Here is a 25,096-nt window from a genome sequence, read left to right as displayed (position 1 = left end):
AACAAGCATATATAGAATAATTATATATGTATATATATACATATATAATTATTCTATATATGCTTGTTTATCAGTTCTTTCTCTGGATGTATATAGCATCTTCCTTTCTAGGTCCTCTGTAATTAATTGGAATATTTATAATAATCAAAATAACTTATTAAGTTATATTATATTATATATAAATATATAAGAATATATTTATTCTTTTTTCATTTTCAAAGACATCTCTTTACCTTGCTCATAGAACCAGCATGGTATAATGGAAAGTTTAGAAAGTAAAACATTGACCTTGAAGTTATATGACCTAAATTTTTGAATCACAACCTTGTTATCTATTACATATATGAACTTAGGCAAGATGCTTAATCGCTCTAGGCCTTTTGTTTTTTTCATTTGTAAAAATGAAAAGATTGGACTAGATGCATTTCAAGATTCATGATTCTTTCAGCCTTCTCATGTAACAAAGATTGAAAAAAGAAAAATTCAGCAAAACCAACCAATTTATCCAAAAAGAAATCCAAAAAAATATGTAATACTCGACACTCATATGTTTCTTTCTCCCTTCTCTCAATGAAATGAAAGGAAAAGTTATGTTTTCTCAATTCTAGGGTCAAGTTTTGGTCACTTGCTCCCACGCTTCTTAGCATGTTTTCAGTCATGTTGTCAAATGCCTTCAAGGAGGACAAGCATGGAATTAAAGTAAGCTATCCCACTAATGGTAAATTCTTCAACTTGAAAAGGTTGCAAGCCAAAACTAAGGTGGAGGGAGTATTGGTACAAGATTTCCCCCCCATCATTGTGCACTTAATGCAGCCCCTGAAGCTGAGATGTACCAAAGTATGGATGAATTCTGTGCTGTTTGTGCTCGTTTTGGCCTAACAATTAACACCAAGGAAACACAGCTCCTCCATCAGCCAGCACCACACCATCCATATGTGGAACCATCAGTTATAGTATGATGAAGTTTTGAATGCTGTGGATAAATCCTCTTACCTTGACAGTATACTTTCTAGGGATGTCCATAATGATAATGAGATTGACACATGCATTGCCAGAGCTAGCTCAGAGTTTAAGAGGCTCTGAAGGAAAGTTTGGGAGAGGAGAGGTATTTGATTACCAAACTGAAGGTCTACAGATCACTGTTGTATGCCTGTGAAATCTGGACAGTATACCAGCGCTGTACCAGGAAACTGAACTGCTTCCATTTGAATTGTTTTAGGAAGATTCTGAAGATCACCTGGTAGGATAAGATACTAGACATTGAGACCCCTCCTGGAACTAGACTGCTAAGCATTCCACCTTTACTGCAGAGTGCACAACTCTGTTGGGCTGGTCACATTATTCAAATGCCAAATGTATGCTTGCTCAAAAATACTATTTTATGGAGAATTCACAGAGGCAAGTGCTCACAAGATGGTCAGAAAAAGTGATACGAGGACATCCTGAAGGTCTCTCTTAAGAACTCTGGAATTGTTTGCAGGATGTTGGAGACACTGGCACAGAATTGCCCAGCATGGTCTATCATTTTGGTCTTTTTTGAGATACAAAGATAACAACAACAACATTTACATAACATTTAATTTCCTTTTATTGCTTTTTCCATTTACAGTATTGTTGACATGAACTTTTTTTTCTTTTGTTGACTTTATTTTGCAACATTTAATATAAATTGTTAACTTGCCTTTTCCTTTGGAGGTTAACACTCGTGAAACTTTGGTCAGTTTTGAAACTTTATTTAATTTTCTCTACTCTGGATAGGCAGGTAAGTGGCAGAATGGATAGAGTGTTGGGCCTGGAGTTAGGATGACTCATCTTTGTGACTTCAATCTGGTGTCAGAAATTCACTAGCTGTGTGACCCTGGCAAGTCATTTAACCATGTTTGCCTCAGTTCCTCATTTATAGAATGAACTGGAGAAGGAAATGGGAAACCTCTCCAGGATCTCTGCGAAGAAAACACTAAAAGGGACCACAAAAGGGATCTGACAAAACGGAAAACATACCTTTCAAGTTCTAAAATGTTGCATGTTTGTGAGCTGACAGACCACCATGTTCCTAAGCCTCAGCCTTTCTCAGACCATCTTCTTTAGATCCATTCATCTGAAGGGCAGCTCCTTATATGATACTACTAACCAGCCTTTTCTCCCTACACATTAAGGGGGAAAGTGTATCTTTAAAACACATTGTTTTCCAATTTTCTCGGCGGTCTTTGTCAAATAGTAGTGACTCTTATTCTAAATTCTTATTCTCGAATTCTCTTATTCTTATTCCAAAGGCTGGAGTTTGGGTTTATCACATATCAGGCTACACGTCATTGACTACTGTGTACCACGTCTATTTCACTGACCCACCGCTCTGTTTCTCGTTTTGAAGTTTTATCATATAGTTGGAGATCTGGCTAGACCACTTTCCTTTGTATTTTTTAAAATTAATTCTCTTGATACCCTTGACCTCTTACGCTTCGGGATGACTTTAGCTGTTATTTTTTTCGAACTCGGTTTTTTTCGGCAGTTTAACCGGCCTGGCACTGAATTAGTAACTTGATTTTAGGCATAATTGTCATTTTTATTATTTTGGCTCGGCCTGCCCATGCACAATTAACATCGGGACATGGTAGATGTCGTCCCGGAAGGATATTTCCGCTAGCTCGTGCTCAGGGGACAGAGATGGGGGCGATGTGTGGAAGTGCAAAAAGGCAAATTGAGGCAAGCCAGGAACGAGCTGCCTCCGGACTTAGCCAATCCTGTCTCGCCAGAGGCTTTCCACGTAGCGCGCCGTGATTCCCGACCCCAGCTTCTCGGATTGCTCCTTCGCACACCCCGCCCCCTACATTTTCTGCTCGCGTCAGCTCTTCCACGCGCTTTCCCGCCCAACTTCGGACGCGTTCTTGCTCCGGCTGTAAGGTAGCCCTGGAAGCCCCCAGCCCGCTCAGAACGCTGTTTATAAAGGCGACACTCGGTGTCTCGGGTCCTTTAAAGTGGCTTTGACCCCCCTCCCAGAGGCGGCGCTGGCTGGGCCTTTAAAGCGGCTCTAGTTCCTCTAGGAGTCCCCAGCGCTCTAAGGAGGAGCTGGCCCTTTAAGACTGCTCAGGCCCTTAAAGGCGGCGCTGGATTGTTAAGGTAGCGCCGGACCTAGCCAACGTCTTTGCCTCTCGTTCTCCCCCGTCTGCAGAAGCTCCTCCTTAAGCTGCGGGAGCTGACCCGTTCGCGGAGCCGGTGCAGCCGCCTCTTAACCCGGAAGAAGCGAGGGAGCGATAGACCAAATCGAGCGCATGCCCCTTCTCGGCTGCCCGGGGGTGTTCCCCGCCCGCCTCCGCCCCTCCACTGGTCACCACTGTAGCCGCACCTTGCCGAGCTTAGGGGTCGCGCTAGACCGCCCGTCCTAAGCTGGGGGTGACCCGGAGGCTCCGGCTTGGGCTCCGCTTTCAGAAGCCGGGGGTCCTTCTCTCTCGCCGTCCCCGCCTCGTCTGAGGGCGGGCCCGGCTCCCCAGCCGCATCGGGGGAGCTCGGGCCCCGCCGCCCCCGCACGTGTCAGTGTCCGCGACCGAGGCCACCATGGGGAACGAACAGAGCGCCGAAGCCGAGAGCAGACCCCACGACCTGAGCTCCTCAGGTCGGTGTCCTCGCGCTTGTCACCACTGGCGTCTCCTTCGCCCATCCCCCGGGGTGGAGGCGGAAGGGGTTGCTAGGTAACCTTGGAGCGCATCCTTCCATCAGTCCTAGGGAGCTGTTAGGAGGCTCCGGGCGCAGCTTTGTCCCGGGCCGTGTCTGTTGGCGTCCGGCGCGCGTGGTCCGGGCATGAAGTGACCCGGGAGGAGTCACGGACTGACCGTCCGGCCCAGCCCTTCCCTTTTAGTGAGGGCTGGGATTTGAACCCAGGTCCTCCAACTTCCCAGCCCATGCTTAGCCCACCACGTCGGAGATTGCTGGTGCTGAGTTGTAGTTAACACCCCCCCCCCCCAATCTGGATTAACTTCTTTTCCGTGAATTTCTAACTGACCATGGCCAAAAGGCACCAGTCAGTCAGATTGGATCTAACCTTTTTGGTGTCGTGTCCGCTTTGGCATTCTAGGGACGCCTATAAATGCTCTCTCAGAATCATCTTTTCCACGATAATTCATGATTGCAGGAAATGGTACATTTCACCTAGAGATTAGTGAAAATAAAGGTGTTTTTCTTAAAATCTATTCCCAGAACCAGGTTAAGAACCCCTCTTCCAGAGGTTCAAAGGAGATATCTTTGCACAGACAAGGTAGTCCGTGAAGAACCTTCATACTCACACATCCCATGAGATTATAGATTAGGCCCCAGTTAGAAGAGCATTAGGGGATTATTTGATGAGTGTCAAATTTTCCCCTTTCTTTTGCATAGAAGTATCATAGTATGCCCCCTGACAACCAGATTTTCCCAGGTTCTTGTAGTAATAGCAATGGTTTTCATTGATATAGACCAGTGGTCCTCAAACTTTTTTTTCCCCCTTTTTCTGAGGCTGGGGTTAAGTGACTTGCTCAGGGTCACACAGCCAGGAAGTGTTAAGTGTCTGAGATTAGATTTGAACTCAGGTCTTCTTGAATTCAAGGCTGGTGCTCTATCCACTGCGCCACCTAGCTGCCCCCCTCAAACTTTTTTAAACAGGGGGCCAGTTCACTGTCCCTCAGACTATTGGAGGGCCGGACTATAGTAAAAACAAAAACTCACACTCTGTCTCAGCCCCTCAGCCCATTTGCTATAACCTGTGGGCTGCATAAATGACTAGGACCGGAGCCATAGTTTGAGAATCCCTGATTTAGGGCTTTTTGGGGTAGGAATCCAGATTTTCATTGTGCAGTGAGGAAACACTCTACCAATGTAGTTGGCAAGATTTAAGTCTGCAACTTAGATTCTAAATCTCAGAGCGTTGTCTGGATTTCTGAGGTGCATGACTGAGGTGACAAATCAGTATTTGCCATACTATTGCTATTAATTTTAACATGGCTAGAGATAAGTTAGGAAGCTGCTGCATTACTGGACGAGAGGTGATGATTGTTGGAAGTAAGATGATTGTGGTGATGAATGGAGAGAAAGGGAAAATGAATGAAGCAAGCATTTGTTAAGTGCTTTGTGTCAAATCCTGTGCTAAGTACTGGGTAATCAAGTAGAAAAGGCAGGACATTTCCGTGCTGATAGGGTGTTCCTTCTTTATTTAGGGGAGCCCACAGAAAAAAGTTCAGCTTTAGGGCTGATGGAAATGCCTTTCTGTTCTTAGGGATGTGAAGGTTGTGTATAGATAACTCTTGACAGTTTAGCAACTGGTAGCATTTGATAGGGTGAGTTTTCATTATTAAGTCTCCTTTTTGTGCTTTCTGGTAACAATTTTTACAGCATTATGTTCTATAAAGTGTGTTTAATATTTCTGCCACCTTACATTTATATGTAATCTGGTGCCCTAATGCATTGCATAGTTAATTTTTGTAAAAGTAATATGTGCTATATGAATATTTTGGGTAATTTCACTTAAAAGATGTCATTAGACTTTTTAGCTCTTAATTTCCTAGTTTTTCCATTCTGTATTTTCTCCTTTGTTTTTCTTTGTTAAATTTACCTAAATCTTAAGACAGGGGTGGGGAGCATCAACTTATAAGGCCTGAGAAATTATTTGCATAATCAAACTCTGGCCTTGATGAGTTGAAAGTTTGATACAATAAATTCCCTCTATAAATTGATAATTTTGTATGACCCATGAATGATATTATAAATATCCATATGGCTCTGGTAGAAGAAAGGGTCCTCATTACTCTCATCTGAATTGGCTCAAATCCGAAATAACATGCACACTCAATATGAGTATAGAAATAGGAAAGTAAGGGGAAAGGGGATATATGAGAAGAGGGGAAGGTGATAGGAGAGAGGTGTATGGGGGGGGGGTGAAAGGAGAGAATGAAATAAACAGAGGAGAAATACAGTTAGCAATAATAATTGGGAAAAGAATTTTGACACACGTCTCTGATGAAAGCCTCATTTCTCAAATGTATCAGGAACTGAATCAAATTATAAAAAATAAGAGTCATTTTTTATTAATAAATGATCAAAAGATTTAAACTATTACCAAAAGGCTATAAAATCATGCATATGCTTTGACCTAGCAATACCACTATTAGGCATAAATCTCAAAAGATATTTAAAAAAAAAAAGGAAAAGCATCTATATGTACAAAAATATAGCAGCTCTTTTCTCAGGGTAAAATTGAGGGGATGCCTATCAATTGAAGAATGGCTGAATAAATTATGGCATGGGATTATGATGGAATAGTATTGTTCAGTGGGAAATGATGAGCAGGATGCTCTCAGAAAAATCTAAAAAGTCCTCTATGAATTCTAGCAAAGTGAAATTGCATTGTTGTGGGATAATCAGCTGTGGATGACTTTGCTATTCTCAGGTATATAATTTATCCAAGACTGTGTTCTGAAGAACTTGATAAAAAATGTTATCAATATCTGGAAAAAGAACTGATTGTGTCTGAATACAGATTGAAGCATAGTTTAAAAAACAACAACAACTTTATTTTCCTTTATTTTCTTGAGGGTTGGTTTTTTGGGGGAGGTGGGGGTAGGAATCTGTTTTCTTTCACAACATGATTTTTGTGGAAGTGTTTTATACAATATCACATATGCCTTCTCATTGAGGAGAAAGGGAATCTTGAACTCAAAAGTTTTAAAAACAAATGTAAAACATATAATTGAGGAAAATAAAAAGATAATGGGAGAAAAAAGATTCCTTACCCCTGTCTTGAGAGATGAACATTAATGTCTCCTGCTATTATTGTATTACTATTTGTTTTCTGGAAGTTATTTTTTTTCTTATAAATGTCTAGATTATGGTATTTGGAGCATATCAGATTAATATTGATATTGGTTTGTTGTCTATGGATCTTTTCAGCATAATGTAATTTTCTTTTTTCTCTGTATTGTTACTTTTTGGTTTAGCTATGTAATAGCATGATTGCAACTCTTGACTTTCCGGATTCACTTTGATACATAGTACATTTTGTTCCCAGCCTCTCATTTTTATTCTTGATATATCTTTGCTTTTAACATGTATTAAACCATGGTAAGCAATGGTTTGTGCAGCTTTTTTCCCATTTAGTCAGTCATTTTGTCAGATCATTTAATCAATTTACATTTAGTTATGAATTAGACTTGTATTTTCCTTAATTGGTGATTCCCTTCCCAGTATTGCTGTATCTTAAGGAACTCTTAGCTACTTCCAGTCTACTCTCTGGTCTGCTTCATTTCCTCTCATCATCTTGTTCTCTTTTTTAAGAGAGTACTTTGTCTTATGAATTATTTCCTTAAGCTACTTTATATTAATCCCATTCCCATAAACCCTCTTGTCCTCACATCAACTGTTCATCACCACCATTCCCTTAGTTTTGCCTTAGTTAATGTATTAGTTCCTTTTCTTCTTCTATTTTATAGTCTAATTCCCTCTGCCCCATAGTTTAATGATTCATTCAAACCTTCCTCCCTTCTTCTCCTTCCCTCCAATTTCTTTTTCTATGCCCTTATCTATTTTTTTCACCATCCAAAAAGCTGTTTTTATTCTTTTTTTTTAAATTTTATTTTATTTTATTTTATTTTTTTAAATTTTTATTTTATTTTATAATTATAACTTTTTTTTTGACAGTACATATGCATGGGTAATTTTTTACAACATTATCCCTTGCACTTACTTCTATTCAGATTTTTTTCCCTTCCTCTCCCAACCCCCTCACCCAGATGGCAGGCAGTCTTGTACATGTTACATATATTACAGTATATTCTAGATACAATATATGTGTGTAGAACCGAATTTCTTGTTGCACAGGAAGAATTGGATTCAGAAGGTAAAAATAACAGTTTACACTCATTTCCCATTGTTCCTTTTCTGGATGTAGTTGATTCTGTCCATCATTAATCAATTGGAATTGGATTAGCTCTTCTCTATGTTGAAGATATCCACTTCCATCAACATACATCCTCGTACAGTATCATTGTTGAAGTGTATAATGATCTTCTAGTTCTGCTCGTTTCACTTAGCATCAATTGATGTAAGTCTCTCCAAGCCTCTCTGTATTTCTCTTGTTGGTCATTTCTTACAGAACAATAATATTCCATAACATTCATATACCATAATTTACTCAACCATTCTCCAATTGATGGACATCCATTCATTTTCCAGCTTCTAGCCACTATGAAAAGGGCTGCCACAAACATTTTGGCACATACAGGTCCCTTTCCCTTCTTTAGTATTTCCTTGGGATATAAGCCCAGTAGTAGTATGGCTGGGTCAAAGGGTATGCACATTTTGATAACTTTTTGGGCATAATTCCAGATTGCTCTCCAGAATGGTTGGATTCTTTCACAACTCCACCAACAATGCATCAGTGTCCCAGTTTTCCCACAGCCCCTCCAACATTCATTGTTATTTGTTCCTGTCATCTTAGCCAATCTGACAGGTGTGTAATGATATCTCAGAGTTGTCTTAATTTGCATTTCTCTGATCAATAGTGATTTGGAACACTCTTTCATATGAGTGGAAATAGTTTTAATTTCATCATCTGAAAATTGTCTGTTCATATCCTTTGACCATTTATCAGTTGGAGAATGGCTTGATTTCTTATAAATTAAAGTCAATTCTCTGTATATTTTGGAGATGAGGCCTTTATCAGAACCTTTAACTGTAAAAATGTTTTCCCAATTTGTTACTTCCCTTCTAATCTTGTTTGCATTAGTTTTGTTTGTGCAGAAACTTTTTAATTTGGTGTAATCAAAATTTTCTATTTTGTGATCAATAATGCTCTCTAGTTCTCCCTTGGACACAAACTCCTTCCTCCTCCACAAGTCTGAGAGGTAAACCATCCCATGTTCCTCCAATTTATTTATGATTTCGTTCTTTATGCCTAAATCTTGGACCCATTTTGATCTAATCTTAGTATGTGGTGTTAAATATGGGTCCATGCCTAGTTTCTGCCATACTAATTTCCAGTTTTCCCAGCAGTTTTTGTCAAATAATGAATTCTTATCCCAAAATTTGGGGTCTTTGGGTTTGTCAAACACTAGATTGCTATTTTTATTCACTATTATGCTCTGTGAACCTAACCTATGCCACTGATCAACTAGTCTATTTCTTAGCCAATACCAAATGGTTTTGGTGACTGTTGCTTTATAATATAGTTCTAGATCAGGTACAGCTAGACCACCTTCACTTAATTTTTTTTTCATTACTTCCCTTGAAATTCTTGACCTTTTGTTGTTCCATATGAATTGTTGTTATTTTTTCTAGGTTATTTAAATAGTTTCTTGGAAGTCTGATTGGTATAGCACTAAATAAATTGATTAGTTTAGGGAGTATTGTCATCTTAATTATATTCGCTCGGCCTATCCAAGAGCACTGAATGTCTTTCCAATTATTTAAATTTGACTTTATTTTTGTGGCAAGTGTTTTGTAATTTTGCTCATATAATTCCTGACTCTCCTTTGGTAGATATATTCCCAAATATTTTATACTACCGACCGTTATTTTGAATGGAATTTCTCTTTGTATCTCTTGCTGTTGGATTGTGTTGTTAATGTATAAAAATGCTGATGATTTATGTGGATTTATTTTGTATCCTGCAACTTTGCTAAAATTCTGAATTATTTCTAATAGCTTTTTAGCAGAGTCTTTGGGGTTCTCTAAGTATACCATCATGTCATCTGCAAAAAGTGATAATTTGATTTCTTCATTTCCTACTCTAATTCCTTGAATCTCTTTCTTGGCTCTTATTGCCGAGGCTAGAGTTTCTAGTACTATATTGAAAAGTAATGGTGATAGTGGACAACCTTGTTTCACTCCTGATCTTATAGAGAAAGGTTCTAGTTTATTGCCATTACATATGATGTTTACTGAAGGTTTTAAATATATGCTCCTTATTATTTTAAGGAATAGTCCATTTATTCCTATACTCTCAAGCGTTTTTAGTAGGAATGGATGTTGGATTTTATCAAATGCTTTTTCTGCATCTATTGAGATGATCATATGGTTTTTATTAATTTGATTATTAATATGGTCAATTATACTAATAGTTTTCCTAATATTAAACCAGCCCTGCATTCCTGGTATAAATCCCACTTGGTCATAGTGTATTATCCTGGGGATGATTTTTCTGAAGTCTATTTGCTAATATCTTATTTAAGATTTTAGCATCAATATTCATTAAGGAAATTGGTCTATAGTTTTCTTTCTCAGTTTTTGATCTACCTGGTTTAGGTATCAGTACCATGTCTGTGTCATAGAAGGAATTGGGTAGGACTTCTTCAATCCCTATTTTTTCAAATAGTTTACATAGCATTGGAGTTAGTTGTTCTTTAAATGTTTGGTAGAATTCACATGTAAATCCATCTGGTCCTGGGGCCTTTTTCTTAGGGAGTTGGTTAATAGCTTGGTCTATTTCTTTTTCTGAGATGGGACTATTTAGACTACTTACTTCTTCCTCTATTAATCTGGGCAAGCTATATTTTTGAAGGTATTCTTCCATTTCATTTAAGTTATTGAATTTATCGGCATAAAGTTGAGCAAAGTAGCTCCTAACTATTGTTCTAATTTCCTCTTCATTAGTGGTGAGTTCACCCTTTTCATTTTCAAGACTAACAATTTGCTTTTTCTCTTTCCTTTTTTTAATCAGGTTTACTAACGGTTTGTCTATTTTGTTGGTTTTTTCATAGAACCAACTCTTTGTTTTATTAATTAATTCAATAGTTTTTTTTTACTTTCAATTTTGTTAATCTCACATTTTATTTTTTGAATTTCAAGTTATGTGTTTGTCTGGGGGTTTTTAATTTGTTCCTTTTCTAGCAATTTTAGTTGTAAGCCCAATTCGTTGGCCCTCTCTTTCTCTATTTTATGTAAGTAGGCCTGTAGAGATATAAAATTTCCCCTTATTACTGCTTTGGCTGTATCCCACACATTTTGGTATGATGTCTCATTATTGTCATTTTCTTGGGTGAAGTTATTAATTATGTCTACAATTTGCTGTTTTACCCAATCATTCTTTAGTATAAGATTATTTAGTTTCCAATTATTTTTTGGTCTATTTTCCCCTGGCTTTTTATTAAATGTAATTTTGATTGCATTATGGTCTGAAAAGGATGCATTTACTATTTCTGCCTTACTGCATTTGATTTTGAGATTTTTATGCCCTAGTATATGATCAATTTTTGTATAGGTTCCATGAACTGCTGAGAAGAAAGTATACTCCTTTCTGTCTCCATTTAGCTTTCGCCAAAGATCTATCATATCAAACTTTTCTAGTATTCTATTTACCTCTTTGACTTCTTTCTTATTTATTTTGTGGTTTGATTTATCTAAATTCTGAGAGTGCAAGGTTGAGATCTCCCGCTATTATAGTTTTGCTATCTATTTCCTCTTGCAGCTCTCTTAATTTCTCTTTTAAGAATTTAGATGCTGCACCATTTGGTGCATATATGTTTAATATTGATACTGCTTCATTATTGATGCTACCCTTTAGCAGGATATAATGCCCTTCCTTATCTCTTTTAATTAGATCAATTTTTGTTTTTGCTTGATCTGAGATGAGGATGGCTACTCCTGCTTTTTTGGTTTTGCCTGAAGCATAATAGATTCTGTTCCACCCTTTTACTTTTAGTTTGAATGTCTCACCCTGTTTCAGGTGTGTTTCCTGTAAACAACATATAGTAGGATTCTGACTTTTAATCCAGTCTGCTAACTGCTTCCTCTTTATGAGGCAGTTTGCCCCATTCACATTTATGGTTAGAAGGACTAATTCTATATTGCTTGCCATCCTATTAACCCCTGCTTATGCTTTTCCCCTTTCCTTTCCTCTTACCCCCCTACCCAGTATTAAACTGGTGAACACCACTTGCTTTTCACAACCCTCCCTTTTTAGGATCCCTCCCCCACCTTAAAGATCCTCCCCTTATTTTACCCCTTTTCCTCGAAATTTCTGTATTCCCTTCCCCCTTAGCTTACTCCTTCCCTTTCACTTTTCAATGAAGTGGAAGAAGTTTCACCATAAATCGAATATGTGTATTGATACACACTATGTTCATCTCCCTCCTTTATTTCTCTCAGATATAATGGGTTACCTTTGCCTCTTCATGAGATGTAGTACCACCACTTTACACTTTTTTATGATATAATTTCCTTTCCACCTCTAGTTTCTAAGACAAATTGTACATATGTTCTTTACATATTTTTTTTGGCAGAAGTATAGTTCTCAAGATTTCTTTTACCTTTTTAGAAATCTCTTGAGTTCTGTATTTGAAGATCAAACCTTTTATGTAGATCTGGTTTTTTCATCAAAAATAGATGGAATTCATTTATTTCGTTAAATGTCCATCTTCTTTCCTGGGAAACGATGCTCATTCTTGCTGGGTAAGTTATTCTTGGCTGCATACCAAGTTCCTTAGCCTTTCGGAATATAATGTTCCAGGCCCTGTGTTCTTTTAATGTGGATGCTGCTAGATCCTGGGTTATCCTTATTGTGGATCCTCCATATCTGAATTGCTTTTTTCTAGCAGCTTTCAATATCTTTTCCTTTGTCTGATGGTTCTTGAACTTGGCCACTATATTTCTTGGCATTTTGATTTTAGGGTCCCTTTCAGTAGGTGATCGATGAATTTTTTCAATGTCTATTTTACCTTCTGTTTCCAGAACGTCTGGGCAGTTCTCTTTGATAATTTCCTCGAAAATGGTGTTCAAGCTTTTTTTTTCCTCCCATTTTTCAGGGAGTCCGATTATTCTCAAATTTTCTCTCCTGTATCTGTTTTCCAGGTCTGTTGTCTTTCTAGTAAGGTACTTGACATTCTTTTCAATTGTTTCATTTCTCTGGTTTTGCTTGACTACCTCTTGGTTTCTCCTTGAATCATTCATTTCTACTTGTTCCAGTCTAATTTTCAATGATGTATTTTCTTCACTCACTTTTTTTATATCTCTTTGTAATTGTCCAATTGAGTTTTTATCTTCTATGGAATTTTTTTCCATTTTGTCCATTTTACTTTTTAGAGAGCTGTTTTCTTTTTCCAGCTCACTAATCCTGTTTTCCTTGGAGTTGTTTACCTTTTCCAGCTCACTAATCTTGTTTCTCAATGATTTGATTTCTTTATCCACTCTGTCTTTGAATGCATGGGATGACTTCTCCAGGCTCTCTTGCCAAGCTTCCTTTTCCTTTTCCCACCTCTCTTCCAGCTCTCTTGTGAGAGCCTTTTTGATGTCCTCTAGGAGATTCTTTTGTATTGAGGAGCACCTCATATCCCTCTTAGGGGATTCCTCTGGAGACAGTCTGTTTTTAGTCTCCTCATTGTTTGAAGTCTGCTCTCTCTCCATACAAAAGCTGTCAATGGTTAGAGCCCTTTTGAATTTTTTGTTCATTTTGTCAGAGTAGGAATTGAAGAAAACAAACTGACAAGAGAAACAATTGGTCTGTTTTGCGGGGGATGGGGCTGGATGGTATTAATGGGCTTCCTCTACAGACTGGGGGGTAGGGCAGCAGAGAGCCACTAACAGAACAGCAATGACTGTATTGAGTCTGCGCTCTGAAGCTCTGAGAACGCACTGAATCAGTCCAGGTGGGGGTTGGGGGTGGCCGGGTTCTGAGAAACGCTAGCTTTCCAGGGTTTTAATCTTCACCTCTGGTGTTTACACCCTCTCCGCTGATCCCAGCTTGCTGCCAAGATGGAGTATCCACACTGGGGAAAAAGTCTTTTCTCAGAAACGGCAGAGATCGTACCCCTCCCCCCTCCGGTCTGAGCTGTGTGAGCTGCCTGTCTCGCTCTGGCTTGCCTGCCCTCAGTTTGCGCCCAGTCTGATTGACCCTCCCCGGAGCAAACATAGACCTTTTCTGGTGACTTTCAAGGATGTCTTCTCTTGGTGATAATTTGTGGATTTCTTTCTGGGTCAAGCATTAAGTCTGAGGCTTGTCATGAAGTAAGTTCTGAGAGAAAACGAGGAGCTCAAGCAGCTGTCTGCCTCCATGCCACCATCTTGGCCAGAAGTCCCTCTATGCCCTTATCTAAAAAAAAAAAAAAAATAATAATAATAATAATTCTTTACCTTGGTCTCCTTTTCCATTTTCTTACCTTTTTTGTATTTTCTTTAATTCATAATCTTTTTTATTTATAACTTCTTTTATCTCTTTGTGTTTCATATGGAATTTAAGCTTCTTTTAAAGCACCAAGCTTGAGTTCCCATTTCTAACCTTTTTCTATGCAGATCTTGTCCCTTCTTTCCCTCTTTTTCCATTATGCCTTACTCTCAGAAGTATCACTTCCTGAAGGGAAGAAATGAGCATTGGCCCATTAGAGAACTTTCTCTGTGCCTAAATCATTGTATTTAGCTGTATTCTCTGCTCTTGCCATGATCCTTTTCTTTTTGATTTGCCATGCGTCTCTTCTCGAGGTCTATGATCTCCCTTCATTCTGGAAGTTATTTACTTTTTGGAGTTTAGGCTTCCTTTCTCCTAAGGCAGGACCTACTTAACCTTTGTTCTATGATGCCTCAGTCCTTGACCCATATATTTTTGGGGGAACAGGACTGGCCCCAGATACTATCAGTTACTATTCAGTTGATGCAGCCACATATGTTGAACCTTGCCCTAATTCCCTCTATTCTTAAGTTTTCTGGCTTCAACAGGGCTGGGTCTGCTTCCTCCTTGCACCCTATTTTGGTATACCTATTTGGTATTTTGGGAGAAGTTTTTGACAACACTGGGATTCCCCCCCCCAAAAAAAAAAGGAGAAAGGGAAAGGGAATGAAAGAAAGTAAATCTCAGTTAAATCACCTTGCCCCATACTTTTCTTCTGCTAGAGGTGAAGTCCACTGCATTCTGAATCAGGATGTTGGGGAAAGGACAGGATACCTTGTGCTAGCAGAAACTGAAGCAGCAGGGAAATTTTTGGGTGCATCCACAGGTAAAATTCATTGGTTACACCCTGTTGGATTTAGGAGGTTGGTGGAGGCCAGGTGTTGAGTGAGTTAATTAAGGATTAACATAATCTATTGTTTAAAATAAAATAAAGAGCAAGCATTTATTAATTGCTTACTGTGTGCTAGACGCTTTGCAAGCCCTTTACAAATATTATCTTATTTGATCCTTACAGCAACCCTGGCAGATAAATGCTGCTATTATTCCCATTTTACTATTGAGAAAACAGCCAGGCAAGATAAGTGACTTGGCCACATATTAGTAAGAAGTAGGATGTATTTATTCAAACTAGGATCTTCCTGACTTTGGGAGCTTCTTCTCTTTTTGTTCTGTGGAAATATCGATAATTATTCTGCTTCTGGTCCATGATTCCTCTTGGCTTTTTGTTTGTTTCTTGAGTGAGTGGGAATTGGAGAAAATGTCAAGTCCTCCATTTTATGGTCAGTACCAATCTGGCCTTTTCACCCTTTTCTTTTAAATCATTCCTTTGTTCCTGTGGTTATTTTGCTTTTGGTGCTGATCCCTCTGGTTCTTCCCTCAATCCCATTCCATTACCATTTATCCACCCTAATCTAGTTTTGAATTTACTTTCTCTCCTTCCCTTTCCCTTTCTCCTTTTTTTTTTTTTTTCTAATTTCTACTGAATTCACTTCAGCCCATCTTTTTACTCCTTTCAAATTGATTCTTTATTTCATTTCGAAAAGAGGCTATTTGAAACTTTCTCTTCTCTCCCCTCTCATACAAGATTCTCTCCCCCATCCTCTCAGCCAAAGGCCTTGCCTCATACTTTACTGAAAACCCCTCCCCCCAAATAAACCAAAAATAAAACAAAAAATCCCCCCAAAACCCAGACTGTTCCTCAAGAGCACTCACTTCCTCCTCCATATTTCAGAGGCCCTCAACTTCTCCTTTATTCCTTTCTTTGAAGAAGAGATGATTCTTTTCCTTGTGTACTTTTGATCCCATTCCTTCTTATCCTTTCCAGCAGATTGCTCCAGCTATCATCCTTACTCTCAAATTCCAGTTTTCAATCTCTTCGGGGCCCTGCTGATTCTTGGCTGCTGCCTATAAATCTGCTTGAGTATTCTAAACCAGAAAAACATCTTCACCACACCTTCATCTGCCTGTATCATCCCAAACCACCCCATGTCATCTTATATCTCTTTCTTTCCAAAGCCCAAGGCTTCAAAAAAGCTGTTTACACTTGTAGCTTTTAGTTTCTCTCTTCTCAACACTTCCGGCTTCTGACCTTATCAATATCAACCGAAACTGTTATAATTTCATGACTTCTCTCATTTCTCATGCATTTCTACCACTCTGTAGCATTTGACAAGGGTGCTTTCCTTCTCTGCTTTGTGATTCTGCTCTCTTGTTTTTCCTTCTATTTGTCTCTCTCCCTTCTCTACCTCTCTCAAGTCTTTCTCTATCCTTCTTTTCCCTCTCTTCTCCCGAAGTTCTCTTTTTATCATCATTACTTATGCTTCAGTTGCCCTATTTTTGTTGAAGGACTTTTTTTATTGTCGATGATTAGGCTCAATTTTGTAGCATGGCTTATTTTGGATTCTAGCTTAAATTTCTTTCCTTCATTTCTTCTGACTTCATGACTGAGGAGTTCTCTGTATTATTCATTAGTGCCTTCCTTCATAGTTGAGTTTTGCTGATGAAATTTCTTCTTATTGTGAAGATTAACTATTATAAATATTGTTATTGTGAAGATTAACTATTATAAACATTGGTATTTTAAGCATAGGTTTCTTTTTGCTGGTAGTGATTTGTGGATTCAGTTGCTCAGTGCTTTCTTTTGTTTTAAATTTATATTTAAGGTTTCCCATGTTATTTAATGTGCCTTTTTTTTTTTGTGTGCCATATTTCTGAGATCTTATGGAATTTAGCTTTAGTTTTTGATATGTAAACTTTGTTGTTGTTATTTTGAGGCTTTGAAATTGAAGGCAAAAAAGCTTTATGTCAACGAATAAGTATTTATTAAATGCTTACTATGTGCCAGACACTATGCAAGTAATAAAATAGGGATAGGGACATATATATCAGTGACTTAACTGATGCAAAGATCTAGTTGAGGAAATTCCTTTTACATATTCAATTCAGAAACTTCCCCATAGCTTAGGTCTTAGAAAGTTCTCTGGAGCCCTGAAAAGTTAGGTAATGTACCTGTATTGAAACCTCTGTATCTGCCCTCAAGGAACTTACAATTTCTTGGAGGAGACTCTCTCTCTCTCTCTCTCTCTCTTTCTCTCTCTCTCTCTCTCTCTCTCTCTCTCTCTCTCTCTCTCTCTCTCTCTCTCTCTCTCTCTCACACACACACACACACACACACGTGTGTATCTTAAAGTATTTTTGCTGGAAGACAATAAAACTCTGGAGGGTTTTAGCAAAAGCCTTTTGTGTAGGTGGCATTTGAGCTGAGCTTTGAATCGGTCAATAAGCCTTATTAGACATCTACAGTGCTAGACACTGTGTTGGAAATACAAAGAGAAAAGGGAAATGTGTGCATGCATGCAATATATACTCATATACACACATATATAATTGCTTATATTTTATAGATGTAAACGGCATTATATATGCATGTATATACACATTAATGTATTAATTATTTATATATTATTATATTGATTTTTTATTTATATATTATGTTAATATATAGTACCATACATATTTTTTGGTAAACACAACTGTCTCTAGGATCTCTCCCATCTCTACAAGTTTGAATATAGTAAGTATGTTTACTATATCACACATGTATGATTAATTTAAATTATTTATATAAACATGCTAAATACTTTTATACATTACACATAATATAGCTGGAAAGGTAAGTTGGTACTATGTTTATATTTGATCTTAGAGGGGCACTAAAGAGTCACAGTAACTTATTGAACAAGTGAAATGGTCAGGCCTGTGTTTGTGGAACTAGCCCATCCCCTGCTGCCATATTTTGATGAGCATTAAGCAGCATTTCTGGGACCTCCTGTTGGAAAGGCTGCTTGAACATGGTGCTATTATTACTTTTCCTTTATTTTTCTGTTATATGGTGCTATTCCAAAATTTGCCTATTGAATAAAGGGCCTGAAGATTAGAATCTTTTCCTATCCCCAACCTTGTAGAGATCAGATATCTTTGGAGAAACCACAACCTTTATGTCTTGGTTTCCTTCTTGGTAAAATGAGAATACCAATTTCTGCTTTGTTGGAGAAAAGAGAAAATGAAAATGAAAACCAGAATATGAAGGTTTGAACAGTGAATAATAAAAAGGATTTTCATCCTGCTTCTAACCACTTTTGTGGCCTCAAGCTGATAGAACACTTAGTCCCTCTGTGGTTCAATATATTCTCCTTGTAACAACATGGTGAGGCAGTATATTTTGTGAATTTTTTTATAAAAAGGCTTAGAACTTAAAGAAGCTTATCCTTCGTTGATATCTAGGGCAATCTATCTCCATTAAGCTGAGTGATCTCTCTCTCTCAGAAAGAGAATTCCTTCACTCTTCAGAGTCTAATAAATATTCTTCTCAAATACTTTTTCTGATGTCAATAAATGGGCTTCTTTTATGTTTGAAAAGTTAAGCAGCTTGATGCCTTTCAGCCATGAAGATAAGCTGTTAGAGATAGGACCCTGTCTCAAGCCTTCTAACATCAAGACCAGTATTGTTTTTTGATAACCCCCTGACTGTCTCTGGAAAACCTCCCATCTCCACAAGTCTGGGATTCTGTGTTTGGTACTCCAGAAATGGCCTGTCTGTACGCATCTCAGCAATTTACCTCTGCTTTTTCTAGTGACTCCTCCCACCAAGCAGAAGGCCAAGATGGATGACATCGTTGTGGTAGCCCAAGGAACCCAGGCCTCCCGCAGTATCAGCAGTGATCCAGATGTCATCAAGTTACAAGAGATTCCCACCTTCCAGCCCCTTTTGAAAGGTAGGAGCATTTGTTTCCTTTGGTGATTCTGGAGAGGAAGCAAGGTAAGGGATAGAAAGCAGCTGGGGAGAGGGGTGATCCACCTTGGAGACTCACTAATCCTGTGATCTTGAGCAAGGGACTTAGCTTTTCTTTGACTCAGTTATCTTATTGTTGAAATAAAGGGGTTTGAGTTGATGGCTTCTGAGGTCCTTACTAGTTCTAGAGCTGTAACCTGTGACCTCAGATTTTTGTAGGGAGAGCCATGGAACTTCAAGCTTGGAAGACCTCAGGAAGCCATCTCACTCAATTTGTATCTGACTGAGAATTTCCTCTGTATCATACCTCACTCCCTCCCCAACTGAAAATAAACAAACAAACAAACAAACAAAATTCTTGTAATAAGCATGCAAAGTCAGGCAAAATAGATCCCCACAGTAGTCATGTCCCAAAATTTGACTCTTGCTACATCATGAGACCCTTACCTCTCTGTCAGAAGATGTGTAGCTGGTTTTATCCATTTGGATGATGGTCCTTTGAAATTGTGGTACTTCTTTGCATTGATCAGAGTTCTTGAATGCTTAAAAGTCTTTTTAGGTCTGATGAATGTTGGAGGGGATGTGGGAAAACTGGGACACTAATACTTTGCTGGTGGAGTTGTGAAAGAATCCAGCCATTCTGGAGAGCAATTTGGAACTATGCCCAAAAAGTTGTCAAACTGTGCATACCCTTTGACCCAGCATTGCTGTTATTGGGATTATATCCCAAAGAAATACTAAAAAAGGGAAAGGGACCTGTTTGTGCCAAAATGTTTGTGGCAGCTCTTTTTGTTGTAGCTAGAAACTGGAAGTTGAATGGATGTCCATCAATTGGAGAATGGTTGGGTAAATTGTGGTATATGAAGGTTATGGAATATTATTGTTCTGTAAGAAATGACCAGCAGGAGGAATACAGAGAGGCTTGGAGAGACTTAAATCAACTGTTGCTGAGTGAAATGAGCAGAACCAGAGGATCACTATACACTTCAACAACAATACTGTATGAGGATGTATTCTGATGGAAGTGGAAATCTTCAACATAAAGAAGATCCAACTCACTTCCAGTTGATCAATGATGGACAGAAACAACTACACCCAGAGAAGGAACACTGGGAAGCGAATGTAAATTGTTAGCACTACTGTCTATCTACCCAGATTATTTATACCTTCGGAAGCTAATAATTAATGTGCAACAAGAAAATGGTATTTACACACATATATTGTATCTAGGTTATATTGTAATACATGTAAAATGTATGGGATTACCTGTCATGGGGGGAGGGAGTGGAGGGAGGGAGGGGATAATTTGGAAAAATGAATAAAAAAAAAAAAAAAGAAAGTCTTTTTAGGTCTAAATGTAAGGAAATTTAACCTTAAATCAAGTTGAAATTTAGTTCTTTTTAATTTGAACTTACTGTTCCAAGTTCTGCCTTCTGGGTCCACAGTATAATAGGAAGAAAAGAATAATAATCCCAACTCTGATTCCAACTCTGGAATCCTCTGACCTGGATTTAAAACCTGTCTTAGATGCCTTCCTAGGTTCCTTCCAAATCTAGATCTATGATCTTATTATTTTCTTTAAGATGACAGCATTTCACATACCTAGATTTGATATGTATATTTCTTCTTCTTCTTCTTCTTCTTCTTCTTCCTTTTTTTTTTTTTTTTTTTTTTTTTTTTTTTTTGCTGAGGCAATTGGGGTTAAGTGACTTGCCCAGGGTCACAGAGCTAGGAAATCTGAATGTTTGAAACTAAATTTGAACTCAGGTCCTCCTGACTTCAGGGCTGGTGCTTTACCTACTGAACTAACTAGCTGCCCCTTGATATGTATATTTCATATCACATCAGGTATCATGTCCCTAATTTCCTTCCCACCATTGCTCTCCCTATTTTCTTTTTTCCAAAATAAACCTTACTTTTATATAGAACATGGGATAATCAGAGGGTTTTACATCCAGTCAGTTCTAAATTTATGTAACTGTAAAAAAATAAAAACTATAGAGTGTTTGGACTCAAAAAGTCATCATTAATGGCTTCATAGTCATTTGAAAAGAAGTCTCCAGTGAAGTATCCACAAGGATCTGCCCTTTGCCCCATATTGTTTAGGATTTTTTACCAGTGATTGGAATAAATGCATAGATGGCATTCTGGTCAGATCTTCAGACAGCCTAATGCTGATTCTATGACTATCAGAGTCAGGATGTTAAAAGCTTTTAATAGGCCAAAATACTGGGATGAATCAAATAAGATGATATTTGATAGAGCTGAATGTTAAGTTGGGTTCCAGAAATCATCTTCGCAAGGATGAGGTGGAAGAGGCATACTCTGAAAAAGAATTGGGCTAAGTTTAGCAAACTGTAAGCCCAGTATGAGCCAACAGCCTAATGGCCAAGAGAGCTCCTATAATCTTGGGCTAAATTAAGAGCAGCAAAGCATGCAGAACACTAGAGGGGCTGAGGGTTGCATTTTGTTCTAAAAGCCCTTGTGTGTAATGATTCACACTAATAAGATGGAAACAATGAATGTGAATTTGGATAGACTTCAAGAAATAGTGGAGAATAGGAAGAACTGTCCTGATATGGTCCATTGGGTCACAAAACATTGCACAGGCTGAGTTTCTAAACAAATGTTACCAAGCATGATTTTTTTCCTTTCAGACATGAGAGCACTTTATTCTGCACCTCTCTGATGTATAATATATTATTTTTTTATATCATAGCTCTTTTTCTCTATGTAATATTTTTGCTATTCAGCTGTAAACTTTCTGAAGGTAGGGAACTTAACTTATCTAAATTTTGTATGTTTTCTGTCATGCATGCACACAGAGTGCTTTGTGAACAGTAATATGTAATAAATGTTGAATTGTTGAATGAAATTGTGCCCATAGACTAAATTTATAGTTCCTTTTTTTTTTTAAGGATATGTAGGTGGCTCCTGTAAATCATAAATCCTACAGATTAGCTCACTCCTTTATAGTGATATAAGTTGGAATCCCAGCTGTACCACTCTGTGAGTCAGGCTAAATCTGTTTTCTTCTCTGTAGATGAAGAAGTTGGACTAGAAGACCTCTAAGGTTCCTTTGATTATTGTTGTTATTTATCCTTCATTCTCGAAGAGGGCATGACATCAGGGAAGTGATGCCATGACCTGCAAGTGAGTTAGATTTAAGTGAGGGAGGTTGGGCAAAGTGATCTTGCCCCTCCAGAGCCATTGGGGTCCACTGGCCAGATATGGATCAGGAGAACTGGAGATGGCCCCAGATGAAGTGGGAGCAAATAACCTCGGGACTCTAAATCTAATTGTATTTTTCTCTTCCATTAGCTAGGATGATTGAGATTTTACTACATGAAGTTTCCTTTATAGGGAATCACTTTTTATTTTATTTTTTGCCTTTCAGAGATAAAGAAAAACAAAACATCTAAGTCCTTGATTATTGAACTCAAGGCATTTTAAAAAATCGAGAGTCTTTTCTTTCTTACCATTGTCAACTCCAAGTAATGATCTAAGAGTCACAGAAGTCACCCAAACATTGTTAACTCTTTAAAAAAAACAACCCAGAGACCTCACCCAGGTTATCAAAACCACAAATAAATCTAAAAACAAAATAAATAAAACCAAAGAGCCAACCATGGTTATAAGTAAAAAGACTTTTTTATTCTGTTGGAGGAGGAAATCTAGACACATATTGCCAGGACCAGCCTTCCAGTAGGAGTACTTTCATCAGTAGCTACACAGGGCATTGTAGCTCTGACAGTGCAGATATAACAGCAACAGTGAGACAAATTTGATTCAGAGCTGGGGTTCATGATTAGCACTTGGGTACCACAAGTGCTTTTTCAAGCTCAGGGACCACTCGGTTCTGTGAAACAGTTTTAAGACTTTGCTGTGGCTGAGATCATTCAGAGAGTGAGTGCAAAGGATTGTTATTATGCCAAGCTCAAAGCAAAGCCTACTTGCTGGGCCCTAGCTCTGGAAAAGAGGGTATATCCTAATAGTAAAAAGAGGTGAGCAAAAAGAAAGGGGTAGTCTTAGCATGATGGGAGTCCACATTGGCTTCTTGCAAAGGTTTGGGTAACCTTTGCTAGCACATTAGACTGGAACAGATGTTAGCATCCTGTGGCTTGAAAGCTGTCTATGCCTTTTTAAACACAAGATTGTGGATGTGACCTTGACTTCTGAAAAGTGTCAGTAAATTGGAAAGTGCAGACCTTATTTTTAAATTATTATTATAGCTTTTTATTTATAAGATATATGCATGGGTAATTTTTCACCATTGACAATTGCAAAACCTTTTGTTCCAATTTTTCCCCTCTTTTCCCCCACCGCCTCTCCCAGACAGCAGGTTGACCAATGTTAAATATTTTAAAGTATAAGTTAAACATAATCTATGTATACATGTCCATTTAGTTATTTTGCTGTACAAAAAGAATCAGACTTTGAAATAGTGTTTAATTAACCTGTGAAGGAAATCAAAAGTGCAGGTGGAAAAAAATAGAGGGACTGGGAAATTCTATGTAGTGGTTCATAGTCATCTCCCAGAGTTCTTTTGCTGGGTGTAGCTGGTTCAGTTCATTACTGCTCCATTGGAACTGATTTGGTTCATCACATTGTTGAAAATGGCCACATCCATCAGAATTGATCATCATACAGTATTGTTGTTGAAGTATACAATGATCTCCTGGTCCTGCTCATTTCACTCAGCATCAGTTCTTATAGGTTTCTCCAGGCCTTTCTGAAATCATCCTGCTGGTCATTTCTTACAGAACAATAATATTCCATAACTTTCATATGCCACAATTTATTCATAAGTGCAGACCTTATAACTCAAGCATTGTGTCTATTGTTCAAGGACTAGTTTAGTTTAATCTAGAGAAGTTTATTATTCCACTGGCCATAGGGTGATACCTTTTCCCCCTAATCACAGGAATTCAAGCACATTATCTTTTATGTATAGAGGGATTGACCATTGAATTATAGTCCTTGAAAAAATTAAAGTAAATAACATGCAGCTAGTTGACTTCCCATACCCTCCTTCACCCCTTTTTGTGAGGAAATTCTTTTTTTTTTCTTTCCAAACAAAATAGTAAATGGAATTCAGGGAAATAATACCCTGAAGTTCCATGGCTCTCTTAGGGAAAAAATATGTGCTCATAGATAGATCTAGAACTAGAAGAGACCTCAGAGGCTATCCACTCCAACCTTTCATTTCAGTAAGATAACTGAATCAAAGTGCCATGCCCAAAATCACATAGCTACCAAGGTGAGATCTGAACTCAGGTCCTCCTGCATCCAAATTAGTATCCTATCCCCTATACCTTGCTTTCTTTCCAGAAGACAAAAAAACTATGATATTGAATCTATTATATGTTAAGAAATTAGAAATATGAGGAAGTAAGAGAAAAAAGAGATTTATATGAAGTAATGCAGATAATAAGTCAAACCAAAGAGAATGATTTATATAAGTAACAATATAAAGTTGATAGCTCTAAAGAAAGTTGACCTCTGAATAATTGAAAAACCAATAAAATCCTGGAGAGCATAAATACAAAAACATAAATCACCTTATAATATATGTAAGTTGATTCCTCTTTTGTATGTAGAAATTTGAAGGTTTAAAGAGACAGAACTGTTATTTATTAAGCTAACAAAATGAGAGTATGAAGAAATCATTTTCAGGAATGCAGAATGAAAATAAATATTATTTTGAGACCTGATTTATGGCTGGAGCTAAAGAATATATTATCATGCCTTGGCTAATTTGTCTTTGATTGTTATAAGATTTAGAAAGATTAAAAAGATGTTTCATAAAATGAAAAATCATGTCACTGTTTAGAAACTGAAGGGTAGTTAAATATGAACTGTTGGTTTCATAGATTTAGTTGATTGTTACCTCCTAAGAAAAGGTGAACCATTGAATACTGATAAGACTAATTTCAACTTTGAAATAGACTTGAGTCTGCTAGCATAGGCTGAGGAAGTAAGAGACTAGATTATGGCAGGAGACAGAGCTAGTTCCAGACTGAATGAAGTATTGAAGCTCATTAGAAAATAGTTTCCAATGTTTTGTATAATTTCTTAATGTGGTTTCTTAATGGGGACTGGGATTGGGGATAAGGAAGAGAATCTGGAACTCAAAAGTTTTAAAAATGTGTAAAAATACTGTTTTTAATGTTACTGGGGAAATATTA

General features: G+C 37.8%; 1 protein-coding gene across 1 annotated transcript in view; it reads left to right on the top strand.

Moving 5' to 3' along the window:
• The first annotated feature begins 2,907 nt into the window (after nucleotides 1–2,907).
• BORCS5 (BLOC-1 related complex subunit 5) overlaps nucleotides 2,908–25,096 on the top strand; it is a 93,945-nt gene continuing 71,756 nt past the window's right edge. Inside the window, exons 1-2 of the mRNA XM_074269160.1 lie at nucleotides 2,908–3,610; nucleotides 18,751–18,891. Of these exons, the coding sequence (XP_074125261.1) occupies nucleotides 3,553–3,610; nucleotides 18,751–18,891 (199 nt within the window). The 5' untranslated portion in view covers nucleotides 2,908–3,552. The remainder of the gene's footprint in view (nucleotides 3,611–18,750; nucleotides 18,892–25,096) is intronic.

The sequence above is a fragment of the Sminthopsis crassicaudata genome, chromosome 5, assembly GCF_048593235.1.
Source record: "Sminthopsis crassicaudata isolate SCR6 chromosome 5, ASM4859323v1, whole genome shotgun sequence".
Taxonomy (NCBI): Eukaryota; Metazoa; Chordata; class Mammalia; order Dasyuromorphia; family Dasyuridae; genus Sminthopsis; species Sminthopsis crassicaudata.
The sequence above is the reverse complement of the archived record's forward strand: the minus strand, read 5'-3'. Positions and strand labels throughout refer to the sequence as shown.